Source organism: Dendrobates tinctorius, unplaced genomic scaffold (assembly GCF_039654945.1).
Source record: "Dendrobates tinctorius isolate UK_male_01 unplaced genomic scaffold, ASM3965494v1 ptg000056l, whole genome shotgun sequence".
Classification (NCBI taxonomy): Eukaryota; Metazoa; Chordata; class Amphibia; order Anura; family Dendrobatidae; genus Dendrobates; species Dendrobates tinctorius.
In genome coordinates, this window is record NW_027361724.1 from 11,355,112 (window position 1) to 11,382,149 (window position 27,038).

Consider the following 27,038-nt stretch of genomic DNA (forward strand, 5'->3'; position numbering starts at 1 on the left):
CACCTGAGGGGGCAACTTCTTGGCAAGTGAATGCTGTGTCTATGTTATAATTTTTTTTTTTCAAAGTGTGTCTAAATATATATTACTCAAGCCTTTTTATGATTCTATGAGTGTTTATTTGCATTGGTTGGTGTCTGTTAGTATGTTGTGAGGGATAGTGAGAAATCACACAGAGCCGTTAACTAGAGTAGACAAATTTTTAGTTTTGCCTTTTTTTTTTGGGTTTTGCTTAAAGGCAAACATAATTTTGCCAGAACACAAATTTGGCAATGGCCAAAATGACCCTTTGGGCCTTCTTTAACTTGGTGTAACATTAACATTGCAGAAAAAAAATGCAACAAACATTATGCAATAACAACATTGCTGCATGCCTACATTAACCTTGATTAGGCAACAAAGGGTGAGCTCCATCACCTAAATAAAGTCAATAAGATAACACTCACATTTCCTCATAATGTTTTCCAATCATAGAAAGATTCCACCATGACAGGCAAGGCTACCTCACATCTTTCACACAGATATTACCTGTCTGTAGAACAGACAATATTTAAGCATTCTATACTGGAAAGGATGAAAATACAAAACTCACTTGTTAAGACATAGAGAGAGCGTGATATTGTGAATGCTGGTCGCCTCAAATTGGTTTACTAGAGAATGCTAATAACAAAGTTGACTACTTAACTAAAGGCAAGCACGCCTTTCCTATGCATTAGCAAGTGATTAGCTATTTTCATCCTTTCAGGTAACAGTATAGCGCATTTAAATCTTCTCTTTTATACACACATGTAATATCTGTGTGAAAGGCGTGAGGTAGCGTTGCCTGTCATGATGGATTGTTTCATATGTTTGGAAAACATTGTTTAAAAATGTGAGTGTTAAATTATGTTCTAAATGTTGGTGAAGGAGAACACCTGTTTTTTTGTCTAGATTAGAAGCACCAGTTACATGTTACTGGACATCTCCAAACTTTTGATTCATAAATCCTCATATGTAGGGGAAGGGGAACGGGGAGGAACAGCCTGTGGGTGCTGCTGGACATTGTGGCCAACATCGCCCTGTGTAGGGCCATACTGTTGCCCATGATGCTGTTGTTGTCCAGCCTCCTGGGCCTGTTGGTGATACTGGCCAGAGTAATAATGATGATGGTGAGGGGCTTCTTGTTGGCTCTGGTAGGCCCGTGGCTCATACCCACCAAGATAGCCAGATCGTCCCCAACCAGGTTGGGACCAGCCTCCAACACTGGGTGGGTACAAGTGGCCATATTGGTGGGGTTGGCTTGATGAAGACATTTGGGGCTGCGGAATAGAAGGATGGGTAGGGGGAGGAAGGGGTTGAGGTGTTGGCCCACGTATTAGGGGCTGCTCAGACCCTGCTTGAGCAAGCATCTGTGTGGATGGTCTCATGCGCATTAAATTTCTTGGTGAGAGCTGCCACCTCTCCAGAAATTCAAACACCTCATATGGGGTATTGGGGGGGGGGTGCTTGCATCAAGCAGGATCTGAATACACCCCCTAATACGGAGCCTGACCTCACGGGTAAGGGCACGGAGATAAAGGGTGAGGCTACGTGCATAGGCCTCCTCACCATCATCTGTAGTGACTCTGGGACAAGTAATTCAGCACCCCAGTGTCCACATTGGTCCTGCTCTCTTGAATGGTGACCTGGCGCCTTCTTCTTATTCGCCGTGATGCTAGAGCAGCCTGTGGGGAGGGCCTGATCTGGGCAGTTGGGCTGCTGCTCAAGTTGCCCATCTCTTCCAGGATGGGTGAGGTTGCAGCTGCAGACCGTCCTGGTGGTGTGTTGTGTAGGGCAGCCATTGTGTGTTCTGGTGATGCCTCCTCTTCAGCCATCCTTCTTGTAGGGGGAGAAGATGGGCCAGCCACCTCATCCCCTACAGGATCTATAATGGGCTCTGCCTCTGATGCCGTTCCTCGATCCGTAAGGTTGGATTGAGTTCTGTTTTGAAATAGAACAGAGGCAAAAATACATCAATATTTTTGTCCCTGTAAAGTATTTGTGTAATGTTTTTGTGTCATGTGGTGTGAGGTATGTACTTACGGTCTCAGAGCCAGAATTGGGGCGAGGAAGTTCAGCCGGTCATAGTAAATATATTTGCTCTTGACATGGCCAGCATCCCCACTCCTGGACCGCTGCTGGCATTCACGGCGGTACTGGTCCCGGATGCTTCTCCACCGTTTCATCACATCTTCCACTGCAATGTGACAGGAAAGATTGTCAAAATCAGATATTTGAGAGGTCACATTTTCTAACAGTAGTCTAGTCATGGGGCCTTATGGGGTGTGCGTTCTACCCATGGTGGCATATGTAATTGTGCCGATACCCAGGGTCTCATTAGCTCCCCTGAAACTAATTTTAGTGGCTAGGAGGATGAGGAGCTTGTGGCCTAACCCCTAATTATGGCTGTGTGAAGCCACGTGTCACATCCTAATGTAACGGCCTCATGAGGCTAATAAAATTACATGCACAGGAAGGGGGGGGTGCTGATTGTAGATTCATTTTATAGTGCGCGCTAACGTTAATTATATTTTTATGGTTGCACTTACGAATTTTATGCTGCTCATCACGTGGTCTGTCACCAAAGTCATGGTACATCTGGCGACAGATGCGCCTCCATGACGCCTCCTTTCTTGTGCGGTTCGCATAGGTTGCGTCGCGTGGGTCCCATATTTCTGGACGCTCCTGCACCAGCACAACTAGCATCTCTACATTAATATATGTGGACGCCATGCTGCTGCTGTACTCCGTGGAGGCGGACTTCCTGGATGTCTGGAGCGCTTTTTGAGCTCATTTGCATGTCTAGGCTTCCTGATGATGGATTGGCCCATTTCCTGTTCACCAGCCAAAAGACCTGCGTATTGCTCGCAGGTCACACGTGTGTTCCGTGTGTAATGCGTATTTTTTGCGCACCCATAGACTTGCATTGGCGTACTACGGGCGTAGTACGCTGACAATCGCAGCATGCTGCGAGTGGCACGGAGTGTAGGATACGGAGGAGAAATATACGCCTGGTGCGAGTGACCCCATAGAGAATCATTTGTCCGTGTCTAATGCGTGCTTTTAGCGCCTCTCACTCTCCCGTATTCCTCGCCAGTGTGACTCCGGCCTAAGAGTTATGAGCAGGGTTATATTAGTATTTTATGACCAAGTACTAGGAAACGGTATTTTGTTGCCCACTAACAAATTGCATCCGCTACATTTCAGCAAAAAAGCTGTCAGCAGGACAATCATTCAATTAGTTGTCCACCATTCCCCAACAATGCATAGAATATTTTTATAAGTTTTGTTCTAACTCTTACATTTATGCCAGATTAAAAGGGTATTTCGATCTGAAAGATCCTAAGCCAATATTTTTAATAGGTGTAATAATAATATTAGCAGATACCCCCATTTAGAAATGTAGTATAGTTCTTCTGATAGGCTATGTCGTTTACCCATGTGAAGGGCATTGAAGCTTAGGTATCCTTGGATAAGGCCACACACATAGTGACAGTTAGTTAAGTTAGTCTTTAGTGGTTGCAACCATGGATACCTACGCTACTGCAATGCCCTGCACATGAGGTAGGTGACTGCCTCCTTTTCTGACTGAGCACTTCTCCCATCAGCCAAAGGGTGTTTTTACTTAATGCTGGATCCTACCTGTTCTTTACATTTGAAGGCTTATAACCAGGGAGAGGCATGTTTGATAAATGTAAGAAAGCCCACGCGAAACGCACATTGGGGCTGCGTGGTCTGATATGGATTTACATAGGTAAGGACCATTCCTGTACCACTATGCTACTTAATATATACATTTGATGTGTCCCATTATATTTATGTGGATGGCTTATTGGCAGCGGGCCTCTATATACAATCTTGTTTTTTTATTCTCTTGTTTGTATATTATGCAGTCATAGCAGCTTGCACCTGTTCACACTTGCATTATTCTGTTCAGAAGTGCTGATCAGTTCAGTTCAGAGTCTCTCGTATTAATACCCACCACTGCCGCCAGCACTCAGGACCGGAGTGTGCGGCTGCATGCATTTCTATGCAGCCGCACACTCCGGTCCCGAGTGCCAGCGGCAGTGCCGGGTATTGATGCGAGAGACTAGTGTGAGTCTCTCGCATTGCACATGAAAGTGTGACCCCGGCCACACTCTCACATTCTCCAATCAGTGCTTCAGTGTCTGAGTAGGGAGTGTAACATACACCTTTTGACATAGAGAATGGTAACACCTATAAATATTTAGGAAGAATACCGGAATGTCCCAATGCAGCGATACAAGAATATATGTTTTAATATAATGTATGTGTTTAACGAAAAAGATATGTAAAAATCCATACATTATTCCATCCCCTTTAGGGGTCCCTTTCTGGCTGCTTTTTTGCCTTCGTCTTATCTCAAGTCTGGACTATTTTCACACGTTGCGCTTTTCTTTGCATTTTTTTCAACGCGTTTTTTCCGCAAAAAACACACAAAGCATTTTATGGTCCCAGCAAAACGATTGCCATTTCTGAAATGTAAAGCACATGTTGCTTATTTTTCTTCCTTGCCGATTTGAAGCAATTTCAAAAATCGGCAGCATATCACTTTGTTCAGCGTTTTTGCACCATTATTCACCCATAATGAATGGCAAAAAAAAGTGTTTTTTTATGCAGCATTTCTTCTGCTAAGAGACGCGTTTTTGATGCAGAAATGTTGCAGTAAATACTTAATGTAAGCACGACATGCCCTTACAATTTCTGAAATGCAATCTTAATGTTTCCCTACTCAAACCGCTAAACCATTTTACCTTTAAAAAAACAAACAAAAGAAACAAAAGACAATAAAGGAATACCATGATGGAATATAATGATGGTTAAAAAGCTGGGTCTTTTTTGCAATCTTTGCAGAGTGAAATGATTTATCTTTATCTGATACAAATTATTTAGAGAGAACAATGGAACAAAATAAAACAGATTCTGCTCCACAAACGCCGAAAACTATATGGTTTCATACAATATGCATCTAAACATAAATCGTAAAGTGTGTTAGATTGATTCATAAACTGTCTGCCGTCAGACTGCACATGATTCTCTTATTAGATATTTTTCATTTTAGGAAAATAAATTGCTTAGACATGAAGCAAAGATGATGAATCCAACCGAAAATTGCCAGACAGAAATAAAGAATGTCCTTGCATGAGAAAGCACTTTCTGTACAACAATTAAGTTAATTAACCAGAGGACATGAATATTCATAAGGCTGTTAATGTCTCCCACACCACAGAGATAAATGTGATGTAATGAGTTGCCATTCAGGCATGTCTACAATTCTCCTGAAAAGCGAACTAACACTTCTGGATTTATTCCGATATTTTTATAAAAATCTTTTAACATGTTTAAATTAGATATGTTAAAAATGGCAATATACCGAGATATATATGCAACCTGTGTGAAGTTGGCACCCCATGTTCTCAAAAGATGAATAAAAATACACCATTTGTTTGTGCTGCGTTTGTGCTGGTTTGTGCCCCAAAAATAAACGTTTGCGCCGCTTTGGTTCCAGAGATATTGCGCGTTATATTTTTATGAAGCTCCGCCCACTTTCCACCCCATGTTCTTAAAATTTAAAAATGAATACACCATTTGTTTGTGCTGCGTTTGTGCTGGTTTGTGCCGCAAAAATGAACGTTTGCGCCACTTTGGTTCCAGAGATATTGCGCGTTATATTTTTATGAAGCTCCGCCCACTTTCCACCCCATGTTCTTAAATTTTAAAAATGAATACACCATTTGTTTGTGCTGCGTTTGTGCTGGTTTGTGCCGTAAAAATGAACGTTTGCGCCGCTTTGGTTCCAGAGATATTGCGCGTTATATTTTTATGAAGCTCCGCCCACTTTCCACCCCATGTTCTTAAATTTTAAAAATGAATACACCATTTGTTTGTGCTGCGTTTGTGCTGGTTTGTGCCGCAAAAATGAACGTTTGCGCCGCTTTGGTTCCAGAGATATTGCGCGTTATATTTTTATGAAGCTCCGCCCACTTTCCACCCCATGTTCTTAAATTTTAAAAATGAATACACCATTCGTTTGTGCTGCGTTTGTGCTGGTTTGTGCTGCAAAAAAAAACGTTTGTGCCGCTTTGGTTTATTAACGTTTGTGCCGCTTTGGTTTACGAGATATTGTGCGCTCAATTTGCTGTAACTCCACCCACTTTCCACCCCATGTTCTCAAATTTTAAAAATAAATAAATACATCATTCGTTTGTGCTGTATCTCGCACTGAGTTTGTGCCTCAAATCACTGTAACTGATATATGGATAAAGGGAGATAAAAAGAAATGAAAAACACCGGCTAGCCATAGCAATTTTATAATAAAAAAATGTATAAATTGTTCCTTACTAGACCCCATACTTCATTTCGATTTCCTGCTTGTGATGCCCCTCCCCCACACACTGTAACTTGGGGAAAGGCCTAACAATTTGACTACTAGCTGAGAGACTCCCAGGGTAAATCAAGTGTACTTACTTATTTGAACTGAAAATGTGCTAAACTGTCTTGGTAGATTTCTGCAAAGCTATTACCTGAGCAAAGAAACTTTAGTTCAATCATGGAGTTGTACTTTTATCTGTCTACAACAGTGTTTCCCAAGCAGGGTGCCTGCAGGTGTTGCAAAACTACAACTCCCAGCATGACCGGACAGTCTTTCCTTGTGCAAATGAGAATAAAGTTGATCCTTCTACAATGTGACAGCCCTTTAGATATTTGTAGACAGCTATTAAGTCTCCTCTCAGTCTTCTCTTTTGCAAACTAAACATTCCCAAATCCTGCAACCTTTCCTCATAAGACAGGGTTTGCAGACCGGTCACCATTCTGGTCGCTCTTTTCTGAACTTGCTCCAGTTTGTTGATGTCTTTTTTAAAATGTGGTGCCCAAAACTGGACACAATATTCCAGATGAGGTCTGACCAAAGAGGAGTAGAGGGAAATAATGACTTCACGTGATCTAGACTGTATGCTTCTGTTAATACATCCTAGAATTGCATTTGCCTTTTTTGCTGCTGCATCACACTGTTGACTCATATTCAGTCTGTGATCTATTAGTATACCCAAGTCTTTTTCACATGTGCTGTCACTTAGCCCTATTCCTCCCATTCTATATATGCTTTTTCCATTTTTATTGCCCAGATGTAGTACTTTGCATTTCTCCCTGTTAAAAACCATTCTGTTAGTTGCTGCCCACTTCTCCAGTTTATTTAAATCTTTTTGAATCCTCTCTCTCTCTTCTCTAGTATTAGCTATCCCTCCTAGCTTTGTGTCATCAGCAAATTTAATCAGTTTACCCTCAATTCCTTCATCTAAATCGTTGATAAAGATGTTGAACAATACAGGGCCCAGGACAGAGCCCTGTGGTACCCCACTTGAGACATTCTTCCAACTGGATGTGCAGCCATTTACGACCACTCTTTGGGTCCGATCACTAAGCCAGTTATGAATCCACCTAACAGTTGCCTTGTCCATTCCATACTTAATCATTTTTTCAATAAGGATTGTATGCGAGACTTTGTCAAATGCTTTGCTGAAGTCAAGATATACTATATCTACAGCATTTCCTTGATCTACCCAATCAGTGATACCGTCATAGAAGGAAATTAAGTTAGTCTGACATGACTTATTAGTTACAAACCCATGCTGACTCTGTTTAATCACTTCATTCTTATCCAGGTATTGACATACATGTTGTTTAATAATTTGTTCAAAGATCTTTCCTGGTATAGAAGTCAGACTCACCGGCCTATAGTTACCTGGGTCCACCTTCTTCCCCTTTTTGAAGATAGGAACAACATTTGCTCTTCTCCAGTCTTCTGGCACTTCTCCTGTTCTCCAAGAATTTTCAAAGATTATAGAGAGGGGTTCAAAAATTTCTTCTGCTATCTCCTTCAGTACTCTGGGGTGTAATTCATCTGGACCTGGAGACTTGAATTCATTTAGGTTAGCTAAGTGTTTCCTCACTATCTTTCTGTTTATAGATATCCTGGATTCTTCTATTCCCTTAATAGGACAGTGAATAACAGTTGATGTTACATTTCCTTTCTGAGAGAAAACAGATGCAAAATAGGAATTTAAAAGTTCAGCCTTCTCAACATCCTGACTTACTATTTCATCATTTTCATCCTGTAAAAATCCTATAGCATCTTTGACTTTTCTTTTACTTTTGACATATCCCCAAAATCCTTTATTATTGCTTTTGACATCTCTTGCAAGCCTCAATTCATTTTTAGCTTTAGCTAATCTGATTTGTGACCTGCAGGTTCTGCAGACAGCATTATATTCTTCTTTAGATATGCCTCCCTCTTTCCATTTTATAAACATTTTTTTCTTCCTTTTTAGCATGTGCTTAAGTTCTGTGTTCATCCATCCTGGTTTCCTTAACTGCTTCCTATTCTTCCCTCTTCTCGGAATTGTTAACAACTGTGCTTTGAGAATTTCATTTTTCAAGATTTCCCATCCTTCCTGGACATTTTTGTCTTTAAGGATATCCAGCCATTGGATCCCTCCAATTCTCTTTCTGAATCCCTTAAAATCTGCCTTTCTGAAATCTAACCTTGACGTCTGAGTCTTCACAGGTCTTCCGCCTCTAGTGAAAGAACAAGAGGATGAGCCAATTCAACCATGCCAAACAGACCTGAAAATATGGGCAACAGAAATTTGTGAAAGGAGTAAGATGCTTGCAGCAAATCATGGTGACCGAGACAATTTACATTTCCTTCCAGAACTTGTTCCAAATCTTTTAAGAATGGCATGTTACCTTCCACTTTGGACAGCCATAATGGTTCCACACTTTAAAAGTGTGAACATGACAGCAAGTTCTGCAAATGTTGAGGCTGAATTTAAGAACATAAAAAATGGACTCTTTAAACATGAATGTCTCCCTATTAGAACCGACCGATTTGTAATTCGTCACCTTGAATTTATGGAAGGCAAAATGAGACTTTCCTCAGCTCCCATAAAGAAAACCGAAAGCAGTGAAAATATGAGCCAAGAGAATGGGCAAAAAAACAGCAACTGTGAGGAGGATTCACAAGTTCACATAAAATTGGGTGATGAAAGTAGCTTGCAGGAGCAGCCTGTTGAAAATTGGAAAGGTCTCAGTATTCCTCCAAAAAAGAGATTGTCCTACCTAACCCCATGTTCCGAGTTGCTGCACATCGACACAAAATTTAACCGAAAAAAAAAGGTGAGCATTTTGAAAAATGGTAACCATCTAGCTAAAAAACCAATACAAGTAAACAAAAAGCTTATAAGTATCATTAATACCTGTGCATTTGATTCATTTTGCCAGTGTCTTTGTTGTGCATTCTGGGACAGTGGATTATTTTGCAATTATGTCATCAAAGAAAACACCGTTGAAATTTTTGAATTGGTGCAGACAATTGTGACAAAGGGAGTTGGAAAGGAAGTTTATGCAATGAGGGCTAAAATACTGTCAGGAATATTTGAATATGTTCAGCTGAAGTCAGGTGTGAGGCAGGTCAATGCTGAATGTAATGTTGCACACATAATCTCAATGACAATGAGACAGGTACCAAGTGTAATAATTAAAACACAGTGTTCTTCTGTGTACTGCAATAGAAATATAGCTAATTCAAGAGCAATCCCTCTTCTGCCAATCAATATACATATTTTAGAAACTAATGGACTTAGTAAACTTCAGCTAGCATTGGAAGATGGGCTACACCTAAATGTTTCAAAATGTCTAAAGCCATTAAAGTCACCTCAAGAGTGTCCAGATGGCTTGAAAATTCAGGATGCATCTTCATTGAAATTCCTTTGCAGTGGTTCGGTCACGCACAGCTGCACCACTGGACAAGTACTTTGTATTGAAATAAGTGCAGAAACACAGTATACACTGTCCGAAATACCTGTGAACATACATCTGGACAGTCATTCATTTGTGCTACGAGGGGTTGTTGCCTTCATTCCAGGAACTGGCAATATGTCTCTTGGTCATTATGTTGCCTATTGTAGAAGAAAATGTAATGGCTGGGAGAAATATGATGACCTGTGTGACTTTATTACAACAGCCTCTGCAAAGACCAAGATACAACCCCATGTTGTAATATTTACAAAGGAGGAGTGAATATGTGGAGAATCTGTCTCATCATGAGTCCCGTGGCAAGTCACAGGCTCCAAGATTGTTGTGGAAAGTTTAAAAGTATCCTGGCACCAAACAAAGTGTTAGTAATGCTTTCCTCTAAGGTTGTTTTGGTGCTTAAAGTGTATGTTTAAAATAACCTAAAATATGCCTTACCAATATATTTTTATTCTGTTAACATTTTGTTAATGTGGATTTCCCATTATGATTAAACCGTTTCATGGTTCTTTAAACAGTTCTGCTGTCTACAAAGTTTCATCTGTTATTGGTAATTCCATTTTTATCTGTGTTTGATTTGCAAAGATTTATTAAGCTCTGAAGGTCCTGTTTAGTTGGACAGCTATATTAAAATAACAATACTTTTGTTTTGAGCCAGACACAAAATCATGGTCTACCACGGTTTTGAGTCCGGCAAGAAAACCACATATGGAGCAAAAATGAGCCAACTAGGGTCACTTGCGGACCCCAGCCAGATCATAGAAATGAATGGAGCGTATGCCCAGTATGCCCAAATGTAATGTTAACCCAGCCATATTCACACTGCAATCCAAAGCCATCACACACAAAGTGGTGATGTCTACGGTCATTGCATATTTATGCAAAGATTTTCATAGAAGATGACAGTCACTTTACATAAACTGGCCAACGTCAAAAGTAATCACAATCTTTTTTTCCCCTGGAATTCTTTTTATAGTGCAACGTAATTTGGCTAAACAATGTGTTAGGCCTGCTGGGTAATATAAAAAAAAGAAACAAAACCCCTCAGCAGGCCCAGATGGAACTATGGGAGCCACTGGGTCCTAAAACCCTCCCTGCAAGGTGACGTCAGCAGGGAGAGGACAGCCAACACTCACGTGACAAAAATAACCAATAAGACTGCAGCTGAAAAGACAGACACACCTCTGGCTGAGAAACCACAACAGAAAATATATACAATAATTTAATAACGTTGAGACCAGGTGCGGACCACTGGTGCCCCCGCCGATCTAGATTCCCTACGCTGCAACCCTAACTAGACCGTCAGACTTCACACCCGCAAGGGCGATCCACCCGACCACCATCTCCCTAGTCTCACTCCTGTCTCCAACCTGACTAGGGTGGGGGCCCTAGGGTTACAGCTGGTAGTGGCAGAATGTAAATAGGGCACCAGCAGTCCACAGATGTTCTTACCTGGTCCGTAGAAGAAACTGCAGAAGCAAACAATATCTCGGAAACCAAAGCGGTGCAAACGTTCATTTTTGCGGCACAAACCAGCACAAACGCAGCACAAACAAATGGTGTATTCATTTTTAAAATTTAAGAACATGGGGTGGAAAGTGGGCGGAGCTTCATAAAAATATAACGCGCAATATCTCTGGAACCAAAGCGGCGCAAACGTTCATTTTTGCGGCACAAACCAGCACAAACGCAGCACAAACAAATGGTGTATTCATTTTTAAAATTTAAGAACATGGGGTGGAAAGTGGGCGGAGCTTCATAAAAATATAACGCGCAATATCTCTGGAACCAAAGCGGCGCAAACGTTCATTTTTGCAGCACAAACCAGCACAAACGCAGCACAAACGAATGGTGTATTCATTTTTAAAATTTAAGAACATGGGGTGGAAAGTGGGCGGAGCTTCATAAAAATATAACGCGCAATATCTCTGGAACCAAAGCGGCGCAAACGTTCATTTTTGCGGCACAAACCAGCACAAACGCAGCACAAACGAATGGTGTATTCATTTTTAAAATTTAAGAACATGGGGTGGAAAGTGGGTGGAGTTTCAGCAAATTGAGCGCACAATATCTCGGAAACCAAAGCGGCGCAAACGTTCATTTTTGCGGCACAAACCAGCACAAACGCAGCACAAACGAATGGTGTATTCATTTTTAAAATTTAAGAACATGGGGTGGAAAGTGGGTGGAGTTTCAGCAATTTGAGCGCACAATATCTCGGAAACCAAAGCGGTGCAAACGTTCATTTTTGCGGCACAAACCAGCACAAACGCAGCACAAACAAATGGTGTATTCATTTTTAAAATTTAAGAACATGGGGTGGAAAGTGGGCGGAGCTTCATAAAAATATAACAAGCAATATCTCTGGAACCAAAGCGGCGCAAACGTTCATTTTTGCGGCACAAACCAGCACAAACGCAGCACAAACAAATGGTGTATTTTTATTCATCTTTTGAGAACATGGGGTGCCTACTTCACTCAGGTATATATGCAAGATATGTAGAAAGATAGATAGATAGATGGGAGATAGATAAATAGACAGATAGATAGAGAGCGAAAGTATTCACCCCTTTTAATGGCTTTTTATCTATTTTAATACATTATAACCTGTGTTTCAGGCTTTGTGCCCACGTAGCGTTTTTTAAGTGTTTCCGCAGTGCTTTTAGACAAGCGTTTCTGCTGCGGAAATGCTTAAGAAAAAAGCATCCAATTAATTATAATGGAATCCGCACATGTTGTGCTAATGGTGCGTTTTTTTCCGCTGCGGAAATGCTAAGCGGAAAAAAACGCAGCATGTTCTTAATTTTGCGGAAACGCACGCATTTCCACATACATTCAGTTGTATTGCAAAAACGCATAGGAAAACAAATGCAAAAACACTTAACAAAAGCGCTTCATAAAACCCATGCGTTTTCCCGGGAAGAGGGTGTGCGTTTCCGCTCAGGAATATTCTGCATCAAAAACGCTATGTGGGCACATAGCCTCACTATTTTTGTAATCCAATGTGTGTGTGATGCATCAGCACTAAAGAGCCTAAGTTGGTGGAGTGAAATAAGAAAAATCTAGACATAAATTAAATTTATGGGATCAAATAGCTAAAAATTGACACGTACACCGCTTTTGCAATGACGCTCATTAAAATTTCTGGTGCAAGCAATTACCTTCTTTATAAGTCACATGCTTAGTGAGAGGACGTCCTCCTGCGTGCAATCTAAGTGTCACATGTCTGTCAGCATATACACTTTACCTTTTCTGAAAGGCCACAGAGGCTGCAGCACCATTAATAAGATCACTAACCAAACACCATGAAGACTAAGGAGATCTCCAAACAAGTCAGGGACAAAGTTATTGAGAAGTACAAGTCAAGGTTGGGTTATAGAAAAATATCCCAGTCTTTGATGATCTCCCAGAGCACCATCAAATCCATTATCATCAAATAGAAAGAACATGGCACCACAACAAACCTGCCAAGAGAGGGTCGCCCACCACAACTCTCAGTACGGACAAGAAGGGCATTAACCAGAGAGGCAGCACAGAGGCCAAAAGTAACCCTGAAGGAGCTGCAGAGTTCCCAAGCAGAGACTGGAATATCTGTCCATGTGACCACAATAAGCCATGCACTTCATAGAGGTGTCCTTTATGGAAGAGTGAGCACAAAAAAAGCCTTTACTTACACACAAAAATTGTAAGGCTCATTTTGAGTTTGCCAAAAGACATGTGGGAGACTCCCCAAATGTATGGAGCAAAATGCTTTGGTCAGATGAGACCAAAACTGAACTTTTTGGCCACTGAGATAAACGCTGTCTGGCGCCAAACCAACATCTCATCACCCTAAAAACATCATCCCCACAGTGAAAGATAGTGATGACAGCATCATGCTGTGGAGGTGTTTTTCATCAGCAAGGACAGGGAAAATGTTCCAAGTCCAGGAGAAAATGGATGGTGTTAAATACAGGAATATTCTTGAGCAAAACCTGTTTCAGTCTGTCAGTGATTTGAGACTGGGATAGAGGTACACCTTACAACAAGACAACTACCCAAAGCATACTGCTAAAGCAACACTAGAGTAGTTTAAGGGGAAACTTGTAAATGTTTTGGAGTGGCCTAGTCAAAGCCCAGACCTTAATCCAAATGAGAATTTGTGGTCAGACTTGAAGCTTGCTATTCAACAGAGGAAACCATCTAACTTGAAGGAGCTCAAGCAGTTTTGCCATGAGGAATGAGCGAAAATCCCAGTGACAAAAGTGGAAAGCTCATAGAGACTTATTCAAAACAACTTGCGGCTGTAATTGGCATGAAAGGAGACTCTACAAAGCACTGACTTTAGGGGGTCAATAGTTATGCACACCAAAGTTTTCAGTTATTTTATCCTATTTGTTGCTTGTTTCACAATAAAAAGAAAAAAAAATGTTCACAGAAGAGAGAGGTATGTGATAGATAGATTCCACACTTTTTACCTAATGCAGTCTTGCCTTTTCTTATCTTTATATAAGGATTATGGGATTGCTATTCCTGGAGGCTTGCACAGTGAGTTTTTTATGTTTTTTTGCATTGGTACTGCTTCATTTTTCTCTAGATAGATAGATAATTTTTGGTGCCTTACTATTATTTAGCCCATTTGACTACTTATCAATGGATTAAACAGCAACAAATGCCAATGGAAACAGTCAATAGATTGTCTCCAGGTTTTGCCATATGTTCATACCTTAACAATAAGTGACTGCCGCATACTTGCAAAGCCTTGTGACTGAAATATATTTACTTCTGTTTTCTAATAACAAATTAAATCATTATCATTTATTATAAAGAAATGTTCACAAATACATGATATCTGTTTTACTTTATTTCCTCTTATTAGGCCTCCTTCACTAGTCTTGGTGAATCCTGTACAGGAAAAACCAGTACTAGTGAGATGCGTGGTCCTTGACGCCTCCACTACCAACCCCATAGTAAGTTTGTAAATAAATACACAGCAAGAATAAGGTAATTTATTTGAAATAAAATTCAACATCCTTTTTTACACATTTATTTAAAAATAAAAAGTTATATTCACTTTTACACCTAAAATCTATTGAAGCCAATGTCCCCTGTAATAAAACAAAAAGAGTTAACATTCATATCCTTATGTCCAACATGAAGATAATCCATTAGTCTCTTGACAAGTCTAGCTTTGCTACATCTAGATGCTAGACTGAATACTGGCATGATGCCAGCGGTCAGCCTGCCATCCAGCAGAGACACTGAGCTGTGCGTGATAGCGCAGCATCACTGTCTCGCAGTGACGTGAAGAAGGTGAGCGGCGTTCACACCAATGAACTCCAGTCACCTCACTGACGTCACCACTATTGTGAGAACTTTCAGCGGGTGCTGAATACAACTCGATTCATTGTTGCCTGGTCTTCTTCCCAGACACCAGTACATGCTGATGATAACAATCTGACATGTCTGCAAATATTTCACATGGACACACGGTCCGTGTGAAAAACCAGACATGTGCACACACCACTGAATACAATGAGTGTGTGTGTGTCCGTATCTGCGGTCCTTAAAAACAGACCACATACAAACACAAAAAATGAATGTGTGAAGAGGGCTGTATGTTGAGTCAACATTTTCTGCAGCGATGTACAGAGACTACCATCACTGATATCAGTCCCTGTATTCACTGGAGTTGATGATCTATTTTTCCTGTCATGGGCGCGCACCCCAGGGACAATAGCCCTAGAATTTGGTTACTGGAACATGGAATGAATCTGCAAAATCAGGTGAAAATCCATGAAAACACAGAAAAATCACAGACTCACTGCTGAAAGGAAAAGATGCTAAACTCAGAGTAAATTTGTATATAACACAGAACAAATACTTAAAAAAATTAAGGGGAATGTCTGTCTCTGAAATATTTCTTCAATGGGTTGAGCGAATCGATTTAAAGCAAATCAAATTGAAGTGAAATTTTGTGAAATTTGCAGATCCTGGTGAATGTGAACAATTTGTGATTCAATTAGTGCAGGTTACCAAAAAAGATACCTGCTGACACTTCCACATTACAGAAGATTGCATGAGCCTCAAAAGACTGACATGTCCTCAGGGGAGACTGAGTGGGCTTCCTCATGATGTCTTCCAGTTATCACATCATATGATATAGCGCAGCCAATCAGAACGTACTACCATCATATGTAAAAAGGATCATTTTTAGTACTAATTTTTGAACTTCTTTAATTTAAAAAAACATGAAAAGTCTGCCAGTGTAGTGCTATTAAATGGACAGTTGGTTGCCACTGGTTAGAACCCCTTTGTATGATGAGTCTACTTAGACATTACTAAGACTGTATTGGTGATATCTTGAAAGGGTTGGATACAGTCCTTGGAGACCTCAGAGTGTTACATGAATCTTTTCAGTGTAATGGGAGGCCTAGCAGCACTGTAAGGGTGTGTTTCCACGTGGCGTAATATATCAAGATTTGCTGAGGATTGAACGCTGCCTACAGCTGCAGCGTTTAATCCGCAGCATCCAGATGTTACAGCATAGTGGAGGGGATTTTATGAAATCCCGTCTCCACTATGAGTACAAAGATGCGGGTGACACACCCACGAAACCGGACATGTGGCACATCTTTATAGACCACAGCATGTCTATTTATCTTGCGGAGACACTCCGTCTCCGCAAGATAAATAGCCCAGTCTATGGATAGGATGCAGTGATTCCGCATGTGTTCAATGAAATCATGCTTTATCACCACGCATAAAAAAGGGGGCAGCGCTTTTGGTGGAGTGGGCTTTCCGCTGCGTTCAAAGCGCTGCTACTACGCAGCGTGGAAACATACCTTAATTTGCAGTGAACCAATTTGCTGAGAATTAAACTTTTTGGAAAAATTCACCTAAAAAGCTGGCGAATGTCAATTCCAAAGATTTGATCACCTTTATTGTTTAAAAACACTGCAAAAAACACTACCAATCTGTCACCCTTCGATGCACTACTCTATTACAAAATGTCACTGAGCCTAATAATATTAGCAGGTTTGATCATTGCCAGTCTGCTCATAGCCGCCGTTATAAGGATTAGAGGGGTTGTCCAGTGGATTAAAATTAAAAAAAAAATATTTATTTTTGAATGGGCTCAGGATAATTACAGAAAAAATAATTATTCATCCTCACTGATTCACCAGAACTCCATTTCCATCAATTACCCAGTCTCAGCTACTCTCTATTACCTTTACACTATAAATGGCCTTTAAATGCAAACTCAACTGGTTCTTGGCTGTAGCAGTGACCTTGGAATTATTGAAGCTTCTTGGCTTCTTTTTCTGATGGGGGACATCACATTTCATCTGAATGGGAAGGGACTGTCTCTTCTGTCTCAGATGGAATGTGAAGGCTGCAGCTACTCAAGGCAATTGATTGCCTGCAGTGGTCGGCTGGAAGAACAAGTAAGGAGACTACTGGGAGACACAAGCATCAGTACAGTGGAACATCACCAGCTTGGTAGGTGAGAAGATGTGATTTTGTTTTTACACCCACATGGGGCACTTCATAATTGAAAAAAGGACTAGTCAACAAATACAATATTGATTAACAGTTATTAATAGGGAACCTGTCAGATAAGGGTTTCCAAACTGATTACGTTGCTGGGCAAAGTTGGAAAAGACAAGTTCAAACACACCTTCCTGGCATCAAATTGATTTTCCATCGCTGAGAAAATCCAATTTGTATATTTATGTAAATACACCAAAGGTGGGTCCCATGCATTAGATGGAAACCAGCTCATCACCTTGGTGCACTTGCAGTCTGATTCAAAATGTATGTTTTCAGTGACGGAACATCCATTTGCAGCTGGAAAGGAATAATTGAACTTGTTTTTTTTTTAATTGCTCTACTCAATAATGGAAGTAGCTTGATGACCCAATTTGGGTCAATTTGGTAACCCAAAGCTCCTGACACATATTCTTTATGACACAAACTCTGGGAGTGAAAAGGACCTAAATCCATCAGCCATAAAAATGGTTAGGAAAAGGAGCACCACGCCAAATTTTATTGGCGCTATATCCACCAACAGCTATGAAATAAATTGTTATATTATATAGCAGAGCCTAAATATTTTGCATGGAGGGACATCCTTACCTGCTGGTATGATACCAAGTGGCAGGGGAGCTCTGACAGGAGAAATACTACCATTTATAGTCTTCCCAGCATCCATCTGGGCTCTAAGCAGAAGACCATGGACAACTTCACTGACTGTCCCATCACCTCCGACACAAACTATCCTGTAGAAGAAGAGAAAAATACAATTATTTTCTTGTAAAATTTTTCGTAAATAATGATATCTACAGTATATATTCGGATAATCTGCTCGTGAGAGATCCAATCCCTGAGATAATGGGTCTACCAGGGGGATCTAATAATTTTTGGTGGATTTTGGGCAAATTATTTTCTTGTAACACTTTAATGATTGCAGTTTATATTACATACCCAAGTAACCTAAATTATTTAAACATATTCTGCATTGCCATTTTGTATATTACATGTATGGTGAAACTAATTGGTAAAAAAAAGAGCCATAATTGAAGCGCAACATCTCAATCCAGTAATTCTTATACTACATGGTACTTCCGAGCAATCTACACGCTACTTTGTAATCTATCATAATATTATTCTGCCGCTTTTCGGTGAATTATAGAGGCACTGGGAAGCCGTAAACATTTTACATAAATATAGCCATAATTTAAGATATTGTTAATTACTATTAATATGCAAGGGAAGTAATTAACCGCATGCATTTGTAAGGACAATTTTTTTAATTTGCTTCTTTACTACAGTGTTATTTATACTTTATGTGATGATTTAGGCAGCGCAAATTACTTTGTAAGGCTACTTTCACACTTGCGTTTTTTTGCGCTGCGTGCGCAGTGCAAACGCGCATAAAAAACGCATCATGCGTTTTCTTGTTTTTTTGCGCATGTTTTTTGTAAAAAAACGCTTTTTTTTGCGCTGATGTGCGCATAGCCATGCGCACGTCAGCACTCCTATAGACTTGAATGTGTTTTTGGGTGAATTTTGTGCGCATTGCGTGTGCATGCATTTTTTTGTGACAGATCGGACGCACAAAAAATCCAACAGGATGCACTTTGTGCGCCCGGGCGTACACTACAAAAAAACGCATGGGCATACAAACGCGTACAAACACATGCCAATGCGCACCCATGTTAAGTATAGGAAAAAAACGCATGCGCATTTATGCGCAAAAACGCAGAGCAAAAAAACGCAAGTGTGAAACCAGCTTAAGCCATGCTTTTTGAAAACTCACACTTTTATTATTTCCCCGCTCCCCAGCTATAGTCTTCGCTGAATGTTGGGTTTGCTGACTTCATAGTGGGGGAGAAACAATACAGCATTTCTACGTGTTGGGTCTTGTACTGAAGCAAATAATGAAAATTCCGCCACCCCATCTGGCAGATTGCAGAGGAATACGGCCTTCATCCCCCTGTACAGGGGTCTGGTTTTACAATGAGTTCTATTGGATTGTGTCCTAGGAAGACCTGCTGTCCGGAGGAGCAAACCAGAAGTAAGAGAAGGGTCTGGTAGCCAGGTCAAAACCACGAGGTTGGTGTAGGGATGGAAAAAAATGAGATGAGGTCAAAATCAGGAATGTCCACTGGGAATATAGCACGGCACACAAGTTTACGGAAGCAAGTGAGATGATAACTGCTAGTGGGCACCAGGATTTCAGGAGCTAAAATAGCTTTCAGCTCCACCTAAACCACACAGCAAGGGGCAAACACTGATAAAAGTTAACTCTATAGCTCCTAGAGGACACAGATCTAGAACTGTTGCACAGTGTTGCCCGCAACTAGAGCACGGTGCTGCCTGGCAATAAGAGAAGAGACAGGAAGGGCAGGTATCGCTACAGATCCTCTGGATCAACATGTTAGGGCATGTAGGTTAGGATATGGCTTCCTTCAACCTTAATGACTGTTACTATGCTACTATGTAGATGTCACAGAGGTATGGAGAAGCGGATGGATGGATTCGGGGACATCGGGGCAGGTAAATGGTGGGACAGCTGTATGCTGCATTGTGAAAATCCCTTCACATGACTGGAAGGATCCTGGAAGCTAGAGAGGGATCCACATGAGATCTAGTCAGTACTTTTTGGTGGGAATTTTCCCATGCAACTTGACACAGGGGGTTCATTACAAAGAAGCAATGACTGGTTCATCTGTGTGACCCATGATGCTAATGCTATTGAGGGAACATTGTGAGCTTTGCCCAGTGAGAGATGGGTCATTGTAACATTTTTATTCATATGACCAACCTAAATGGTGTATAAACTAAAGGTGCTGTCAACACCATTTAAATAAGGTACTCCTTATTAAATAAAAAACAAACTGACCGCTGATTAGCTGCAGGGCTCACACGCCATAACAATGTCATACAAACTCCGGTAGACCTGGTTCTGACACCTTTGCAACGGTGCCGGTGTGGAAGGTGAGTATATGTTTTCTTTAAATTTTACAAGGAGGACTAATTCATATAAAAAAGAGCTGTCCAGGTTGTGCATAAACCCTTTATCATTGCTGGGATACTAGGGATGCCATCCCTCCTATGTTTTTAACCCTGCTATGTTCCCCATTGTTTAAGTTATTTATGAATTATTATAAATTATGTTTAATAAATGACCCATAGCCCACTACCATTTCACTTACTTAACAATTGTGTTCATATGTTTAATTTTTTTTTTAAGAGAGTTTAAGAAAAGTTTTTTTCATTTCATAAAGTTGTACTCACCTATGAGGTCAAGCACTGTGTCTGTCGCTTCCCTACATTTTTCAGACAGGCTTCAGCAGTTAAGTTACTTCTACAGTGCACGTGACCACTGGGTCCAATTACCGGCTGAGTGGTCCCATTCTGTCTTTCTGGGCATCACTGCTGAGGATACTGATAGGCCACAGTGGTCATGTGCACTGAAGTCATTATGTCACCGCTGCAGCCTGTCAATAAAAACTGGGGTAGCAACAAAGAAGCAGAGCTTGACCGCAGTGGGTAAGTTTTGCTGAATTTGTTATTCTTGATGTCTGGAAGCCTATGGAGTAAAAAACCTTTTTTCCATAAACTGCTTTAGAAGTGCTCTTTTATAGTTTAATTTATGTTTTTTAATTAATTTTATAGCATAATGTATACTTTACTACTCTCACATCTTCAAACGTTTCAAAAAGTCAAAATGGACCCTTCATGGTTCATCACGTGAACGATCCACGGCTTAATGTAGGCTCCAAGACCTAAAATAAACTGGTGGTCTGGCAGAGACCATCAGAGAGGCAGTACAGGAGCGAGTGACAGATTTTGATGATAAGTATGCTTGTTTTTCCTTTTATTAGAATGTTAACTTTAATAAAAAAAAAAGAGTGGAGAAAGAGAAAGATAGCTTTTTTTTATGTGCCAGAATCCTCAACGTGTGCACATACCCTTAAAAACGGAATCTGTCGCCGGATTCTGTCTTTTGACGGACAGAGAGGGATCCTGCAGCCTTAGGCTTCCATTATAGCCAACGACGGACGGCGCTGGATCCATCCGATTTTTCGATGTAGACAAAAAACGTTACTTTGTCCATCGTCTCCAGCCGACGGACAAAGAATTTCCGACGGCTCCGTCGAACAACGGATGAAATGTGTTGCCATCCATCACAATCCGTCGCTAATACAAGTCTATGAGAAAAAACGGATCCAGCAGCATCAGTCGCTGGATCCGTTTTTTTCAAAAACGACCGATTGTGACTGATGGCAAAAAACGTATGCGTGAAAGGGGCCTTATTATTATTGTTACAAAACAGGTACGGCATATTTATTACATAGAAGTCCCAACAAAAAATAAATTGTACACAAGACAAAATTGTTTTAAAAACTTTTCTTTTCAAAGCAAGTTTTCACCTAATTATTCTATTTGGCTTGTTTGTTGGAAGAGGACTGTCAGGTCCTGCAAACAGAGTCAGCAATATGTAAATAGGAAAAAATGGAAAGGACACTATTTTAGCTGAGAGGACAAACAACTTTTGCCAATTCTGCATAAAAGAAAACAATGATTCGCTTTGTTTCTAATAAGGAGTGTAATTATAGGAAAATTACTTGTAAACATATGCTCAGAAATTAGTACATTAACTGTTGTTCTGCTTTTGGGATACTCTGATGTTATTGTAGGATCGCTTTCTGGCTTTATTATATTAGCGGTGAGTTAATAAAAGAATGAGATTACACGGGTGGCAGGATGGAACAATACAGAACACCAATAATTTTGCCAGGCAGTTAATGCACTGGGTAATATATTGTCAGTCACTTGCACTGATATCATGTAGATCACGCCTTCCCTCTCTGGTCTATCGGCCAGAAGGATTAACTGCTTCGGTATAAAATAGGGAAATAGCAGCCGGCTATGGTCACAGGATACAAGAATTCTGTTTTTACAGTTGTTTTACTTGGTTCCTTTCCACTTTATTGTAGATCACATCCCATGAAAAGAAAAATAATATCCATCACCCTACTAAAATGAGATTTATACAATTGTCCAATTTTTGGGCTTGATATTTTCTACTTGTGCTCTAGTCAGCTGTACTCAGCACTAGAGTTGAGCGACTTTGGTCGGATCGGGTTTCGTGAAACCCGACTAAAACAAAATTTGAGTCGGATGAAACTGGTCCGACTAGGGCAAAAAAAAAGTCGGAGTTTCGTCCGAAACCCGACCCCAAAGCAAGTCAATGGGGAATAAAAGTCGCCATTGAGTGGATGAATGTCATCATCATCTGAAGTGGGCAAAATTGCAAAGTGCTTGTAAAAATCAGAACTTTTGCAAATAATTTGTTATTAAAAATACTCTACTTTCTCAACAACATAGACATTTTTAAATGTATAGTCCAACAGCTATTTGTTTTGCATGGATTGGCTAAGCATAATAAACAGAGGCATATTCACCGTTCAGTGCCCCTGCGGATGCAGCACAGGCCGCTCCGGACATCTCCAGCAGTGTCTGCCCCTTTCAGGAGTCACAGCAGCCTTTGGCTGCAGTGGTCACAGGATTAGAAAAGCACATCATTGGATATTTCTCCGATTATGCAGTTGTGGCAACCCTGAGGCTCAGTCGCCACAGAGGTACTGCACCTCCTTCTGAGGTGTGGTATCCCACCATCCAGGTAAGGTGGAGACTCTTGACCACGCTCCAACACCTGCACCCCACACCACAAAGTAGTGTAGCAAAGCACCTTCGGCGGCTCCCTGCTTGGAGTATAGCAAAGCACCCATTGGTGGCTCCCTGCTTGGAACACGAAACGTGCTGGGAGGTGGGTGGAGTTAGATTACATTACAAAGAGCGGGAAGAGTTGAGGATAAGAGGTCAGTTGGTTAGAGAGTTGGAGAGAAGAAGATCCATGGAGAGAGGGATAGATGGATGGAAGTGCTGCAGCAGATGCCAGTGACCTGGGTCTGCTGGCACGGGAAAGGAAGAAAGAGAGAGCAACATAGACTGAAAGCCTGATTCTCCATAGAAAGAAAGATCAGTACGGAACGTGAGGAGTAAAAGGGAATAGAGGACGTGGGTTAGAAGAGAACCCTTCCTAGAAGTTCCAAGCGCAAGGCCGGAGCCCGGTCCCCGAGGTTGTATGGATACTAATGGTCCTGCAGCTGACACCGGAGCAATAGAAGTAGTGACCACTTTATTCCCACACAAGACTTGGGGGCACAACAGCAACTGGATAGTGAGCCGGGACTTAGAAGCAAGAAGTACCCGAAGGAGGCTACAGCTGTCTGCCGTACAATTAGAGTTCATAAGAACATCGGACAGGAGGAACTCCAGTGTAACTCAGTACTAGGAGTACTTCATTTAAAGGCGCTATAAGAGGAGGCGTTCAGAAAGGCACATGTTGTCGGAGTGTTGGAAGAGAGTATTCCATCTGGCCTGGAGGTTGACTGAGTCCCTGACCGGAGGACACGGCACGGAGGCAGGCACCTGTTTGCACAGCAGACTGTGAGTAAAGCTTTGGAACTACATGCCCTGGTGTCCTCCACTTATTCCTGCGCCAACCTGCCCAGCACTGCTACATCCACGGGCCGCGTTCCAGCTACCATGACATCTCCCATTGAGGACCATCGGGCCCGGTACCGAGTAACCCACTGCCCCGGGTGTGAGAGCGACCCACAGTCATCTGACCACTGCAGTCAAATACAAGCTGCATCGGTGCTGTGACTTTCGAACAGGCCAGACATTGTTATGAAGCTGGCGGAGAACTCGTATCCACATGGACAATGGAAGTTGAGCATGCCCCCACTTATTATTTTTAATCAATCAATTTTATATATATTTTGTGACAAAGTGTGGAGACTGGTTAATCGGCCATTTTGAGGGCTGGGTTTTTGTGGACAACCATAGAGCAGATGGGAGATTGTCCACCTTATCTTCACCCCAGGGTGTGGTTTGGGGTTTAAATAGTTGGCCTCCAGAGGCATTCAGTGTTTGTTAGGATTGGAGAGTATTGCAAAAAAAAGGGGGGGAGACAAAAAGCGCAATAGGGTCTTATCCACGTTACAAAGTACAGTATATCTTGAAATATGTTCACCTGGTTAGGATGAGATAAAGGCGTGTAAGTAGCGGCTGCTGCAGGTCCACAGGTCTTCAGTGACCAGAAGAAATCATAAATGATCAGAAGAAATGATTGGAGAGTGGAACTCCAGTGCTTGGTGTCCTAACAAGGAAACTGATCCTGTATATGTTGGTTTTTCCTGAGCGGGCAGATCCCCACAACCACACGTCCAGGAAGGCCTAGTTTTATTTTGATAACTCTGTAACTCTGCACTGGCTTATGAACCACTCCAAATAAACCAGTGAGAGTCTTAAAAGAGACAGTGACGAGGCAAAAGATTATACAGTTGTGCTCAAAAGTTTTCATACCCCGGCATAATTTTTGCTTTCTTTGCCTTTTTTCAGAGAATATGAATGATAACACCAATTTTTTTTCTCCACTCATGGTTAGTGGTTGAGTGAAGCCATTTATTGTCAACCTACTGTGTTTTTCCTTTTTAAATCATAATGCAACCCAAAATATCCAAATGCCCCTGATCAAAAGTTTACATACCCCATTTCTTAATACCGTGTATTGCCCCCTTTAACATCAGTGACAGCTTGAAGTCTTTTGTGGTAGTTGTGGATGAGGTTCTTTATTTTCTCAGATGGTAAAGCTGCCCACTATTCTTGGCAAAAAGCCCCCAGTTCCTGTAAATTCCTGGGCTGCCTAGCATGAACTGAGCGTTTGAGATCTCCCCAGAGTGTCTCAATGATATTGAGGTTAAGAGACTGAGATGGCCACTTCAAAACCTTCACTTTGTTCTGCTGTAGCCAATGACAGATCGATTTGGCCTTGTGTTTTGGATCAGTGTCATGTTGGAATGTCCAAGTACATCCCATGCGCAGCTTCCGGGCTGATGATTGCAAATTTGCCTCCAGTATTTGCAGATAATGTGCTGCATTCATATTTCCTTCAACTTTGACCAAGTTTCCTGCACCTTTACAACTCACAGATCCCCAAAACATCAGCGATCCACCTCCATGCTTTACACTAGGAATTGTGTTCCTTTCATCATAGACCTTGGTGACCTCTCTCCAAATGTAATGTTTACGGTTGTGGCCAAAAGTTCAATTTTGGTCTCATCACTAGTGTTGAGCTTTCCGATACCGCAAGTATCGGGTATCGGCCGATATTTGCCGATTCCGATACCGAGTACCGATACTTTTTTCGTATCGGATACCGGAATCGGAAGTCCAAAATGCAATGAGCCACTTTTGTGGCTCTGATTGGCTGCCGAAATGACGTCATCATGATGCGCTGTCTGTGCGCATCATGATGTGCCGTCAGTTCGGGCCTTCGGGGGGGCTGTGCCGACTGTCCGGGGGTCTGTACCGGCCTGCCGGTGGTCTGTGCAGGCTCCGGGGGTCTGTGCCGGCCTGCCGGGGGGCTGTGCCGGCCTGCCGGTGGTCTGTGCAGGCTCCGGGGGGCTGTGCCGGCCTGCCGGGGGGCTGTGCCGGCCTGCCGGTGGTCTGTGCAGGCTCCGGTGGTCTGTGCCGGCCTGCCAGGGGGCTGTGCCGGCCTGCCGGTGGTCTGTGCAGGCTCCGGTGGTCTGTGCAGGCATCGTCCGATGGGACTACAAGTCCCATCGGGCGATGCCTGCTACCATGACAGTGATTGACACATTAGCCAATGACGGGACAGTAGTAGTCCCATCATCCGGCTAATGTGTTGAATGTAAAAAAAAAAAAATAAAAAAAAAAAAAAATTTACATGCTACATACATACAACATGCATACTACATATATACTACATGCAACATGCATGTGGTCTGTGCAAGCTCCCGGGGTCTGTGCAGGCATCGTCCGATGGGACTACAAGTCCCATCGGGCGATGCCTGCTACCATGACAGTGATTGACACATTAGCCAATGACGGGACAGTAGTAGTCCCATCATCCGGCTAATGTGTTGAATGTAAAAAAAAAAAAAAAAAAAAAAAAAAAAATTACATGCTACATACATACAACATGCATACTGCATATATACTACATGCAACATGCATACTACATACATGCTACATACTACATGCATGCTACATACATACTACATGTAACATACATGCTACATATATACTACATGTAACATACATACTACATACATGCTACATACTACATGCATGCTACATACTACATACATGCTACATACATACTACATACATAATACATATATACTACATGCATGCAACATACATACAACATATATACTACATGCATGCAACATGCATACTACATATATACTATATATACTACATGTAACATACATACTACATACATGCTACATACTACATGCATGCTACATACTACATACATGCTACATACATACTACATACATAGTACATGCATGCAACATACATACAACATATATACTACATGCATGCAACATGCATACTACATATATACTATATATACTACATGTAACATACATACTGCATATATACTACATGCTACATACATGCAACATACACACTACATGCTACATACATGCAACATACATACTACATACATGCTACATACATACACACCACATGCTACATACATGCAACATACATACTACATACATGCTACATACATACACACTACATGCTACATACAT

At 41.4% G+C, this 27,038-nt stretch overlaps 1 protein-coding gene across 2 annotated transcripts in view; it reads right to left on the reverse strand.

The window, feature by feature from the left end:
- Positions 1 to 27,038, reverse strand: part of CERKL (CERK like autophagy regulator) — a 285,626-nt gene that overhangs the window by 42,734 nt on the left and 215,854 nt on the right. For both annotated transcript variants that reach the window (XM_073577491.1, XM_073577490.1), the window contains one exon: positions 17,968 to 18,110. In XM_073577491.1, the coding sequence (XP_073433592.1) occupies positions 17,968 to 18,110 (143 nt within the window). The remainder of the gene's footprint in view (positions 1 to 17,967; positions 18,111 to 27,038) is intronic.